Raw genomic sequence first — 13488 nt, 5'->3', positions numbered from 1 at the left:
ATGTCTCCCTAAGATCCTCATAGAGAAGCTGTTGATGTGTGGGCTGGATGAGGGGACAAGTGGACTGAAATTCAGCCAAATGTCTAGGCCCAGAGAGTGCTGATGAGTGGTATAAAGTCAGCTGGAGGCCATTAATAAGCAGTGTACCCCAGGAGTCAATACTGGGTCCAGTCCTGTTTAACTGGAAGATGGGGCAGAGTGTACCCTTGGCAGCTTTGCAGGGGACACTGAACTGGAAGCTCCTTTCATTCTATATTTTTTTTTCTCCAAGGCAGTTGGCAGCACCATCCAATGCATTCCCCATCAGGAAAGGCTCTACCATGAGAACCTTAGCTAGTGTGTCTTGATTGCATAGCAAAAAACTTAATGCATACGTACAAATAAGCATATTTTACTGTGGTTTTCACTGGTGATTTGGCCTCACTCTGGCAGGTTTTCCTGATTCCAGAATGTTTGAAGTATTTTATTGTTTTAGGCTGCTTAAAAATTCTTTAGACTAGCTCTGACCTGCTTTTTGGAGTATTTAACATTTGTTTTATTAGCATTTGTCGTTTGAGGTTAGAGATGGGCTCAGCTTTTCAGGTGATATCTCCTTTGATACTTTTCTTTACTCTGCTGTTCCCACCCTACTCTGAGGTCCCTTTGCCCTTTCTCAAGCTTTTTATTTTTTGGTATTGCTTTTTATTTGCTCTGACTTCCCATAGTGTTTCTCTAAATGGCTTTCCATATTGTGTATATCCATTTTACTTTTAAATCTTTTCAAACATAATTTATATTACTGCCTTTTTCCAAATTAAGCAATACCAGAACTGATCTGTTTTTGCAAAGGTTCCTATTCAAGTGGTTCCTTGACATTTTGAGTCAGTTTCTGTTCATTGTTCATGTCAATTGAGCATCTTTAGTTCCCTGGTAACTTAATGAAATAATAATTTACAGTTTCTAAAACTTTGCCCTTGACATCATACCCTGCTATGACTCAAATCTGTGTGGTGGTAATTGAACTGTCTTGTTACTGGGTTTCCTATATCTGGACCTTTCTAGTCTCCTCCAGCCTGGTGCAGTAACCATGAGTGGTGTAATACAGAGCCATATATCTCAGACTGTTAATTCTTCCTACAGTAACTCTTAAAAAAACCACGTAAATGGTCTAATATGAGAGAAATAGTATTTTCCACCTATCACTGCTTCAACCCTATTAACTGTTTTTGAAGTGCAGAGAAGACCTTATGTGGATCTAGTGCTCTAATTACTCTTCAAGAATAAATCTATGCTGGCTCTAAAAACTGTACTGTTTCCTTCCCCCCCTTCCCCAAAATGTTTTTCCATGGTTTTCAACATGTCCCATTTCCTGCTTTCACTTGCACCCTGTCTGAAGGATGCTGTGAAGATCATGGCTAGTGGTTCTTGAATCTTTTTACTGACTTTTTTACTTGGTATTGACTATTGTCTATGCCAGTAGGTTCATTTCCCTTTCTTTGGCTTCGCTTGGAAAGTATCACATTTGCTATTTCTTTATATTACTTCAGCAGGCTGTGTCTGGGAACTTCACTGCTCACCCCTGCCCCCACTGCAATGAAGTCAAATAAGCAGCTGGTACCCTGTCCTGAGGAGGCATTCTACAGATTAGCCAAAACCAAGTAATAAGCACAGTTTTAAATCACTTACTCTCTAGGCTTGTTTAAAATACTTTGTGACTGTGTTTTGATCAGTAATTAGAATTAATAAAATCTATCCTGATTGTATCAAGTGTTTACGTTTTTGCATTCATCGTTTAGTGATGCAGCTTTTCAGATACTAATTGTGATAAAATGAGTATACTTTTTCTAAGTTTACCAATGAGATTATAGTATTTATTTGAAATGGAATAGGAAATCCTAAGGCCAAATCTGGATCTTACTTTATAATAAGTTGGAAATTTCTACTGAAATCAGTGCATTTCTACTCAGTTACTACTCTTGAGATTAATTAGATGGCTTGATAGGTAGAAAGGTAGCGTAGAGCTTGTGGTTGTTTTCTTCTGTATATCTGTTACAATATTCAATAAGGGTGTGATTTCCTTGGAACAAGTCTATATGCCTACAGAGCAGTCATTTAAACTAAATTATAGTCCATGGGGTGAAATGATCTCCTTTAAAAAGGAGGTTCCTATTATCAAGGCTTTAGACATTCTTTTTAAGAGACAATAAATGATACATATTTCTCACAGGCTGTACCTCTAAGTCTCTCCCTTTACTATAGGGAGAATTGTAGAATGGTTTCGGTTGGAAGGGACTTTAAAGATTAAAACTGTTTTGGATTAGGCCTCAGATTTTTCATGTTAAATGTCCAAAGCAGTGGAATGCAAGTTAATCCTTATCATTATTTTAGAGCTTTAAGACCAAAAATACTGTTATCTCTTGTTCTTAAACGCATAAAAGCATCAGGTTATATCGTATAATCACTCTGCATGCTTGTTATGTGTTTGAATGTTTCCTGCAACAGCTGGAAATCTGTGCTTTAGAACCAGAAGAAAATGTAGGTTTTCTGACCCACTCCATCTCTTGCATGCAGTGTGATCTTTGGATTGCATTTAGAAGCTTACACAGGATCAGAAGGCAGTTGCAGCTGATTCCTTTGTGCAGGGCTTGAGTATGATATAGCCTGACAGCTTCAAATTAACCTGTTACTCTATGACTGTGATTTCACATACTAGAAGTCAAATTCTAGTGAAGTTGATTCCAGTGAATTGGTTTGCATATCTGTGTGTATGCCAGAATGGCTCAAGCTAGTGAGAGGTTCATCACTGAATCATGTCTAGTTTGCATCTTTTATCATTTTTTGCGTAATTTGTGTAATTGGATTAAAGCATACAGAAAAAATGACGAACTATAAATCTCTTTTAAGCTTTTTCTGGCTGTAGCAAAGCAAAGTTATTGTCAAGTGGGGGAGGGATCTGTTGAAAGGGACGCCAAGGGTGTTGTTAGTTAATGGTAAGTGGTCCATATATTCACAGGGGCCGTGGAGGAGTGCCTCCACCACCAGCAGGAGTACCGAGAGGGGCACCAGCGCCCAGAGGAGTGCCTCCCAGTAGAGGACCAGTCAGTCGTAGCCGTGGGCTTCTAGCACCCAGAGCAAGAGGAGTACCTCCACCTGCAGGCTACCGGCCCCTTCCGCCGCCTCCAGCGCAGGAGACCTATGGTGAATATGTAAGTCAAGCTGCTGTTGTGCATAAAGTGTATGACTTTGGAGGGATGATCCAAACTACCACTTTACAACTAGTAGAATCTTTAATTAGCATCTAATTAATCTGCGGCAAATGTGGTCATCTTTCATGATCCTTTCAAACTTGATTTGCTTTATACTAATACAAATTCAGGTTATACACACTATTATAAAGACATTTACAGTGTGTTTGGCAAAATATTTATATACCTCTTAAACATATTATGGTTTTGATTTTTCAGATCTTTTTACAAAAACTTGAAAAATCACATCGTCAATTTTTTAATTCTCACTAAAACAGAGTAATATTCTACTTCCGAACCTATCTTTGTGGGCATGGAACTGTTCAATGGATAGACAATTAAAATATTTTTATGAAAGCTTCAGAACTGATCCTAAAGTTTTAAGTGTGCAGTGTATCTCAATAAGCCACACTTATCTTAATTTTATTGTATTAAAAATTAAAAGCCATATCAAAATACTTTATATTGTACATGACTGAAAATTATGGGCAGTTACGAATTGTTAGGGTCAATTTAATTTAAATTGAACTTACAGATCAGTGAGATAAAGGAAAAAAGCTTGTTAAATCAAGACCAGCATCATAAAAATGGATTTACTCTTATACAAAAATAACACTTTCAAGGACAATGCTTTAATGTTTTCTATATCTTAAAGCTTTTAGTGTGCCCTCTTTACAGCCAGGTCTTTCTGGACTTTGTCTCTGTTATTTAGGCTTGTGAAAAAGGAGTTCCTGAGTTCCAGAAAATGGTTTTGTTATTTAGATATTTTTTTTCTTTCAACATTTTTTCTACTTACCCTCCTCTCCTCTTTGACTGCTCCCCTACCAAAAAAAGCCCATCCTCTTAATCAAATCTCAACCTTTATCCTTTCTATCAGAAATGTACTTTTCTATATTAAACAGCTTTTGCAGAAAGAAGTTTAATGTTGTTTGTGTGAACGTTTATACACATACTTGAACAGTTCAGAATAAATTAATATATTTTGTTTATTTTGAGAACTAGTACTTGGAAAATGTATGTGAATGTCCCCTGGGTATACCTGTCTTGGCTAGTCAAGGTGGGTATCTCAGAAAAGTGATTATTTCACAATGGTTTCAAAGGAATTAGTCCTCCTTAAACAGCCTGTTTCCAGGGCATACACTGTGGAACACATGGTGATGTGGTAGAAAAAACCATATTTGAGTAACTTCTTATTTATATATCTGCTGTTTATAGCATGTGTATGTCAAAGTGGCATGGAGATGACAGCTGTTGGATATGTATCCTGATGTATGCTTTACTTCTGAGAGAATAGTTAGAAAATAGCACTGTAAAGAAAAATAGTGCTGTGCTAAATAACTTCTAAAAAGAATGTTCTCTAGAAATGGATCACTTATCTTCCAAACAAGATATCATGAGTGAGATAAACATTTAAAGGTGAAATTGATAAAGCAGTGCTAGCTAGTTGGTTTTAAAATTACCACATTTTCCTGTCTCCTTTGTTAAAATGGACATTCATTGGAATAAAGTTTTGCTAGGACGTGAACCATTAGTAATGGTTGGACTTGATCTTAAAGGTCTTTTCCACCCTAGTTGATTGTGATTCTATGATTGTATGTCAAATGCTCAATTTAATGCATGGTATTATAACTGCCCATTTGTACTGCATTATCAAAGTGACTTAACTATCTTAAGGGTTAAAGTAACATGGTAGGAGTCAGTACTATTTCCATCCTTTCCTTACTAATTGCTGCTTAGCCGTATCTGGTATTATGTGCTGGTTTGCCAACCAGAATATCTGAGCAGGTGTCATTCTTTGCTGAGAAGTGTCCATAGAATGAGAACATCAGTGAGATTGTGGATGTTTTAAGCAGCATAAAGTTTTGGAGCCTCAGAGACTGGGATATCCAGAGAGGTTACAGAGCAGCCTTTAAAAGTGTATTGGATTTGTATGGGCTAGGTGGTGTTAGTGGGGTGGGGGGGATTGCTACAGGGTTGGCTTCTCTGAGGAGATGCCAAAAGCTTCCCCTGTGTCCAATGGAGCCAATGCTAGCTGGCTCCAAGATGGACCCACTGATGGCCAAGGCTGAGCCCATCAGTGACAGTGGTAGCACCTCTGAGATAACAGATTGGAGAAGTAGGGGGAAGAACCTGTGCCACTGCAGCCAGAAAGGGGAGTGAGAATCAGAGAGAAACAGCCCTGCAGACACCAAGGTCAGTGCAGAAGGAGGGCAGGAGGTGCTCCAGGCACCAGAGCAGAGATTCCCCTGCAGCTCATGGTGCAGCTCATGGTACAGCCCATGGTGAGGCAGGCTGTGCCCCTGCAGCCCATGGAGGACCCCACACTGGAGCAGGGGGATGCCCAAAGGAGGCTGTGAGCCTGTGGGAAGCCTGCACTGGAGCAGGCTCCTAGCAGGACCTCTGGTCCCATGGAGAGAGGAGCCCACAATGGAGCAGGTTTTCTGCAGGACTTGTGACCCCACAGGGAACCCACACTGGAGCAGCCTGTTCCTGAAGGATGCAGGCAATGGAAGGGTCCCACACTGGAGCAGTTCATGAAGAACTGCAGCCATGGAAGGACTCACATTGGAGCATGATATAGTGTCTCCCCTGTCCAGCTGAGGACAGGAGTGGAGTGATAGAGCAGCTGTGTACAGCCAGGGTCAACTCACCACAAGGTTTTCCACTGAGGGTTGAAAAGTCTGCAAAGATTCATGAAGCTTTTCATTGCCTTAGGCTTACAAGCCTTTGCTTTGTACTCATTGAAATAAAGTGAAATCGTTGGAGTTGAGGAATAAGTAAAATATATTCTGGATGGAATCCTTCAACAGTTTGCTTCTGTAATGCTTTAAGTATCTCAAAGATGATGCAGGGCTTTCAGTGCATAAACTTCCTGCCCATTTCCTCTGTATAGTACTATTAACTATATCTTGTGACAAAATGAGGCCATCATTGAGTCACAAACAGCCTCCCTTTTCCTTCAGTCCTTTTTTCTGTCATCTTTGGGACCAATAAGTCTAACATTTATGATGAACTTAATTCTGCTTCATGTCTATCCTCATCTCTCTCCTTCCTCTTCTGGATCAAGTTGTTTTCTAAAATATAATATCAAAATGGAAAGGGGTATACTTATTTCATTCTGAAAAATTGGAAGGGTTAGTTCTGTAGGCAGTATCTCATGTCACAGGCTAGAAATCATTAATTCTATGATTTCTATGATTAATTTCAGTTTAATGTGGGCTGAAGATCAACAGAACTAGGTGACATTGCTGTCCTGTGCATGGATCCCATAGGGAAGCTGTCCAGAACTTACCTGTTTCAGAAGGCTGTACACAGAGGTAGACTACCTCTGCCATCTTTCTGGGATGCTTGTAGTGCCGACTCTGGATGCTTGATTTGGCCTTCACTGCAGAAGTCACAACATATCAGACTAGCAGCAAAATCTTCATGTTTTTCCAGTTCAATATAACTAGTTTTCCCACTCCACTGTTGCCAGTCTCACTCATGTGTATCTCAGCCCCAGGACTCATTTCTCCTGGGATCTCACCATGTTCTTAGTACTATGATCAAGTTTTTAAACCCACTGAATGACAGTTCCTTATCATTTTTTCTGAACATCGTTTCTTTAATAGCTGTAGCATCAGTTTAGATGATAGGGAAAATTCAGGCCTCTACAACCAGCCAGCTTTATAATCACAGTTCTAACCTCACTGCTCTGTTTGCTGTGATAAACTTTCTCTGAAGGCTAACACACCTCCCATTTTTATCTCTTCAACCACTCAGGTCAGGAGAAAGCCTACTATGACATGTGAAGCATGGCCAGGATTACTTTTGCAATGCTTGGATAAGGGAAATCATACTAGGTCTTGCTAGATTTATTGAAGCACTTCCAGATAGTTTCAGGGGCATCATTCTTTTAATTAAATGAGAATTTTTCTCTACTTATTTTTATAAGTAGAGAACTTTTAGGTCGACAATTTAGTCCATTAAGATAAGAAATAGAAACTGTATTAAACTGCTGGCTGGAGATTTTAGCTTTTACATATTTCCCTGCTTATTGAAAATTAAGAGTATGCTAGCAATTCAATACTCTTAAATAGCATCAGTTACTTAGGGAATGTTCAGTCAAACAGGTTAGAACGTCACTGTTCAGTCTCGGTTACTGCTCTCTGCCTCTTCCTGTTGTTGTCTTCTTAACCAGCCTCAAACATGTGAAGCTTTTTCCAAATCAGTAACACAGCAATGGGACTGAAGCTTTTTTTAAGGTTAGATTATTTGCTGCTACTTTCATTTTACAAAGGAAAACATTTTGCAAATATTCAGTACTTTCTATGCGTGTTCAAGGCCAGGTTGGACGGAGTCTTGGGTGACATGGTTTAGCGCGAGGTGTCCCTGCCCATGGCGGGGGGGTTGGAACTAGGTGGTCTTAAGGTCCTTTCCAACCCTAACTATTCTATGATTCTATGATGCCATGTCAAGTCTTGTTTTGGCTGCTTAAATGTGTTAAGTGAGAAGTGAGGTTTATGTGAGTTCATAATCAGATTTTTAGGTATTAAGAATTGGACTTTAAACATGGATTTATACCCGTTGCTGTGGCAGTATGGAATGTCTGCACTGAAAAAGAGAACGTGTCAATCTAGTAAGTTATGGCCAAGACTTACTACTGCTACTTTGGAAAGCATTGCGATCTAAATGTTCCTCCATAGTGTGTGTGTGGTAAAGTTGTGGCAGAGCTTTAGTTCTGTTTCTAGCAGTTTTATTGATGTTTTCCTGTGTTCAGACAAGGGTTACCTCAGCAGCAGATTTTACTAATGCAGTGACTACATGTATAATTTCTAGCAATTAATGCTTCAATTGGAATGCTTCAGTGAGATTTTGCGTAATAAGAAATTGAATTGAGATGGAATGTCTACTAGTAAGAGCCTTATGGCTCCTTCTTATGGAGCCTTCCTAAGGTTAAGTAAATTGTAACTAGAAAAAGAACATTATGAACTATTTCAAATTACATGCCAAGGTTTTTTTTTAACTTGGATACAGATACAGGCTACTTAAAAAGATGTATGGAACATTTGGATGGAAAAAAGACTGATAACAAACTTCAAAATCTACTCTTTAATGTCTGCCTTCAATTATTTCCTGATTCTGGAAGATCCTAAAGCTTAGGGATTGCTAAGTTATTATGCTTTATAGTTCCTGAAGCATACATTTCAGGGTATTTCCTGAAATACGTTGGTTTCACTGATAGACAAAGCAGTATTTCAGACTTAATTTGGATGAAGTTTGTAATTCTCATATTAAGTCTATATTATGAGACTATACTCACAGTGTACTGCAGAGTGTGTTATAGATATTACAGTAGTATGAGACTATGCTCATACTGTTTCCCGTGAGAAATGGGGAAGATGCAAAGGACATTAGCATACTGTGCTGTCATCTCTGGTCGTAATTGAAAGCTCAGTATTTCTCTAGTAGTGGAAGGCCCTTGGTTCAAATTACTACTTCATGATGCAGTGATTATTATAAAATATGCATGTATGTATCCATTAATGAAAAAAATGAATGCAGAGTCTTACTATTTACATGGGAGAGCCCATTCAGTTGAATAACCTATAGCCTATTACTTAGTGCACCTTCTTAGAAAGCTAGTTCAAACTCTGTTTTGATCACCAGCATTGAGTGTGAATTCCCTGTCTCCTTGTTGAGATCATGTTTAGTTTAGATTTTGAAATCTAAATTTGTTTAGAGTTTGAAAAATTGAAAATGGGCATTATGTGGAAGCAATTTCTTGGAGCTGTTAATACAATGCTGATTTTGCATGGTGGACTGCTTTTGAAGTACTTTTTTCCTCAATGTTCATTTGCTCACTTGCTGTTCATGGTTGGAGAAGGAATGATCTGTCGGAAAAAAGAGCAAAAATCTTTGTATACCATATAAAATACGCCTAAACTTTTCATTAAGAAATAGTTTCTTGGAGTCAAAGAGGCAAAATATTAGGCAAAGTGCTAATGCAGATGACATAAGACTTTGAAAATAATCTAAATTTTCCCTGAATAAAGCTCAAGTATAATCTTAATGTCACTTTGCAGGAGTCACACCACGTTTTAATTTACCTTGGTCTTCTGAATGTTGATAGATTCCCAATAACAGGCAACATTGATTTCAAATGCTTGTATTTGCTTAGTTTTGAGTGTGAAGCTTTTTGTTTGGCTTCCTGGAAAAGGGTTTGAAGTAGCTTCATTCTCCAAGAACTAGAGATACAATCTTTTGTCTGTTCTGTTTCTGCTCCCCTCTGTGGAATGTTGTGGATTCCACTTAGGTATTATGCCTTTTATTGAGCAATGTATTTACTGAGCTCTGGCTTTTCAGGAGTGCTAAGACTATTCCTAAAGTCAGGGTGAATTCAGGTAAGACTTTTGAAAAACAAGTTATCAAGCCATTATTTCGTGGCTTTTTTGCCAATTCCAATATTCTTTTTCATGCTAAATAGGACGAGCAAGAAGAAAAAAAGGTAAAAGTTTTATATTTGAAAGTCCCTTAATTTTGGGGGTTTATTTTGAATCCTTTACATTTGCTTTCTCCTGGTTTTTCAAGATGAGGTGGAGAGAAAACAGAAAATCTTCCTCTTTTTTTCAGAAACTCAGATGACTTTGGCTGTGGAAACAGTGGCATGTTTTGGAGGAAAGGCTGAAAAGCTTTTCCACCTGCCTATCTCAAAGTTGAAAGTTCACCTATGATGTGCATATAAAATGTGCATATTACATTTTAATTTAAGCTGCTTATCTAAATTGACCATATTCTGACTTGGTATTTTTGAATGAGCATGAGTTGTCCTCCTGATTCTGACACTGCTCCCTGCTGCTGTGTATTGAAAGACACAATTGTTTTGGCCTGATTGTAACTTCATTTAAATGTTATTGCCTATGCCCAATAGCAGCTCTTATGGGGTTTTTTTTGAGGTGCACAAAAGACAATCCACCAGTACATCTCTCATTCCAAGAATACCTTATTTGTTCTGGTTGAATACGCACAAGGCTCTTTCTAGATGAAAACAGATGAAAATGTACAAAATAAGAGCTTACAGTCTGTGCATATTTGCTGCTAATGTCCTTAATGTTATCACTCAGACTTCAGATGGTACTAGCTACCCATATTTGTTTTGATTGCCCCATATTCCCTGTTGATTAAATGATGGGGAGATGTTATTTCCACGTAACAAAATGGCTGTTCCCTTTACAATTTTAACTTACCAAAAAAAAACCCCTCACTTCATTGCACTGCATTGATGTCATCTCATGTTTTTTCTCCAAGTTAATCTCTGCACAAATATTTTGAGTGTAGTAGTTCTTCTAACAGGAGATGTTCCTCCAGTATTCTGTGATAAAGTACTGGTGTAAGTATTAATTTGAGAATGATGAGGAAGAGAAACAACCTTCTAGTTATAGTGATAACAGCCTTATTTTTTTCCCCTTGGATGGATTTCTTTAGTTGGGGAGAGCTGAAAAATTGATTTCTTATTGCTTTCAGGATTTGTTTTCCTGCACTACAAATGGCCTTTTTGTTAAAATGAACTTTTTACCCTCTTCTTTCTTTCTGGTTCTCTGTCTTGTTCTCTTTGGAACATTGTTAATTTCCCCTAAAGAGGGCCCAAACACCAGTCTGTCATTGTCACTGTCAGGAGATTATAATTTAAAGCCACCATTTCCTATTCCCCATGAACAAGCCTATGTTTAGAGTACTTAATTATTGGAAAGAAACACTGATGAGCAAGGTTTAGCATGATTTATAATGGTTTAGGTAGTGCAGAGGTTTTAGCAAAAATTACTTTCATTGCTGTTACCTTCTGACTGGTGATAGTAACTTAATATATTTGAAGAGTGCATATTTACACATTGCCTTTGGTTCTGTTCATGAAAAATTTCTGCACTTCCCACTGAATGATTACTGTTACCAGTGCTGCTCCATGAATTTATATCAACTGCGGGCACTATCAATGACACAACTGCGGGCAAAAGCTCTCTTTAAGAGGAAACGTAGTGTGATTCTGGCTTATAGGTTGGCTTAATATAGGGATTAATGAAGTTTGAGGTTTTACAGAATAGTTTCATACTCTTTTCAGAGGATGTCGGGTGTCTTGTAATTCTACCTGTTCTCTTGCTCTGGGGGAAGATTCTTAAGACTGAAATGAAAAGGTCAGGACAATGGCTCTTGATATCTTCCTTGCTGATGTTTTACATGTTGTGTGGAAAGTACCTGTAGTTTAAGAGGACTTCAGCATTTTCAGCTCACTTTTTTCTACATTTTTGTTGTAAGCACAAACTGTACAGCACACTTGTTGTCTCTTGAGCAGACTAAATCTGATGAGATTTAGTTTTCTAGGTTAGCCTGTAAAGTAGAATAATGAATAACAAAATGTTCCCATTCATGGGATGAAAATATGATCTTGTTTGGGCTTTCGAGTTTCTTTGGAGCAGGAGAGGAAATACAGCTTCACCAGTGAACTCTGTTTACTAAGTACCATTAGGAAGAGCTATTTGTAGACTTACATAATTGGAATAGAGAGGGAAGTCCATCGTATGCATTTGGTAGGTAGTAGGAACACAAATGCTGTCATCCACATAAAGAATGGCTTTAAATTCAAAAATAAATTCCTTTATAAGTACCTGAAACATGCTGAAAAATCATCAGGAAAGATACAGTTAAAATACTCTTATGAAGGTGTCATTCTTGTCTTATACAAAAAAAATCAGTGTAACAACACTTGTCAGTAAAGCTGTGATGTACTTTAGTACAGGATATCTGTATTTAGGTTCTGTCTTGTCCATTTTCATTATATACGTGCAAATGTGATATTTTTAATTTAAGTTAGCATTATATTTTACAGTACTGAAACAGGCAAGATGGCCAAGGATATTTCACCCAGATACTAAAAGTTAAACCATTTATTGAAGCCACAGGAGGTCTGTGTTTCAGAAAGAAAATACTCAAGTCATGTGGATTTAATCTAAAATGTAAAACATTTTGCCTTGACCAACCTTATGTGTAACCTGAAAGAGAGAGCTTTCAAGTATTGTATGTCTAAGAAAATAGTGTCAGATGTAATTCAGGGAAAGCTCTGAAACACACTTCAGCTGTCCCTGCCTAATTGCTACTTCAAGAGAATAGTGCACAATAAACAAGTGTTTTGGAATTAAAATCTCTTATCTCTTAACAGAACAAGCCATTGAGAGCAGCTCTTCAAACCTGTTCTATTTTTGCAGCATGTTGCACATGTTTATCTTGGGTTTAATGTAATTTTTTTGGTTTTATAAATGTAAATACAGCAATAAAAAGGAAGAATTGATCTATTTAAGCAGATTATAGTAATTGCAACAGCACATGTTGATCTTTCTAATGCTAAGTGACAGGAGTCCCACATATAAACTACAAACCAGATACCTTTCCCTTCAAAGCTACCAAAGCCACCTTCAACAATGCAATAATGCAGGGCTTAATTTTTGCAATAGTCAATTTATTAACACAGTGTTGAACAGTAATGAGTTCTGGGCAAAATCTTTCTGTAAGAGAAATGCTGATACTAGAAACACTTAAGTTGCATACAGCAGGGCCTCCCGAAAGCTTCCGTTTTGTGCTGCTAGGTGTCTTAAGGGCCTTCCTATTTCAAATTTACTTTGTTCCTTTGTCTTCAAGAAATTACAGATACACCGTAACTTCAGAGTAGTCTGTTTTCCCCTTTTCTTACATGATCAGTTTTTAGTAAATGTGAATAGGACTCATCACTTAAGAATTCTCTAGTGATTCCTGTATGGCAAAGCTTTTCAACCATGTTAAAAGGTTAATTTCAGTCCTCCTCCAGCTTTCCTTTGTTGTCACTGCTGTGTGTGCATGGTTTGAAGTTTGAGAGCTCCTCTTAGGGATGGCTGGTTCACAGTTGGGAGATTCTGTGAGAGGAGAGAAAATGTCATGTAAATGATCTGGAACAGCAAGTAAGTTGGCTCAGACAGCTTCTGCTGTTGATCAATGTCTGTATTGTTAACAGATGCCTGTGTATTGCATCAATAAGTAATAAAGTGCTTGTTTGTAATAACTGCCAGGAGTTTTGTGGGTTTTGGTGGGTTTAGTGTATGGCTTATCAAGGAAAATCTATATCTATATCAGATGGGCAAAGAAAATGCTAGGACTCTGTTTTAATTTTTAGTTTCAGGACAGTGAATTACTGAAAGAGAAAATAATTTAGTTCCTTTTTAAGTGGGACTACTTATCCGTGGATCTCTTTGCAACAGACAAT

General features: G+C 37.9%; 1 protein-coding gene across 7 annotated transcripts in view; it reads left to right on the top strand.

Moving 5' to 3' along the window:
- Positions 1-13488, top strand: part of KHDRBS3 (KH RNA binding domain containing, signal transduction associated 3) — an 85808-nt gene that overhangs the window by 48512 nt on the left and 23808 nt on the right. For 3 of the 7 annotated variants that reach the window (XR_003991998.1, XR_003991997.1, XM_030490511.1), the window contains exons 6-7: positions 1527-1637; positions 2993-3185. Coding sequence is in view for 3 of the 7 variants with exons in the window: in XM_030490511.1 (XP_030346371.1) it covers positions 1527-1637; positions 2993-3185 (304 nt within the window). In the remaining 4 variants the exon portion in view is untranslated. The remainder of the gene's footprint in view (positions 1-1526; positions 1638-2992; positions 3186-13488) is intronic. The other 4 variants (XR_003992007.1, XR_003992004.1, XM_030490536.1 and 1 more) reach the window with 2 other exon arrangements.

The sequence above is a fragment of the Strigops habroptila genome, chromosome 1 (genome assembly GCF_004027225.2).
Source record: "Strigops habroptila isolate Jane chromosome 1, bStrHab1.2.pri, whole genome shotgun sequence".
In the NCBI taxonomy this organism is placed as follows: Eukaryota; Metazoa; Chordata; class Aves; order Psittaciformes; family Psittacidae; genus Strigops; species Strigops habroptila.
The sequence above is the reverse complement of the archived record's forward strand: the minus strand, read 5'-3'. Positions and strand labels throughout refer to the sequence as shown.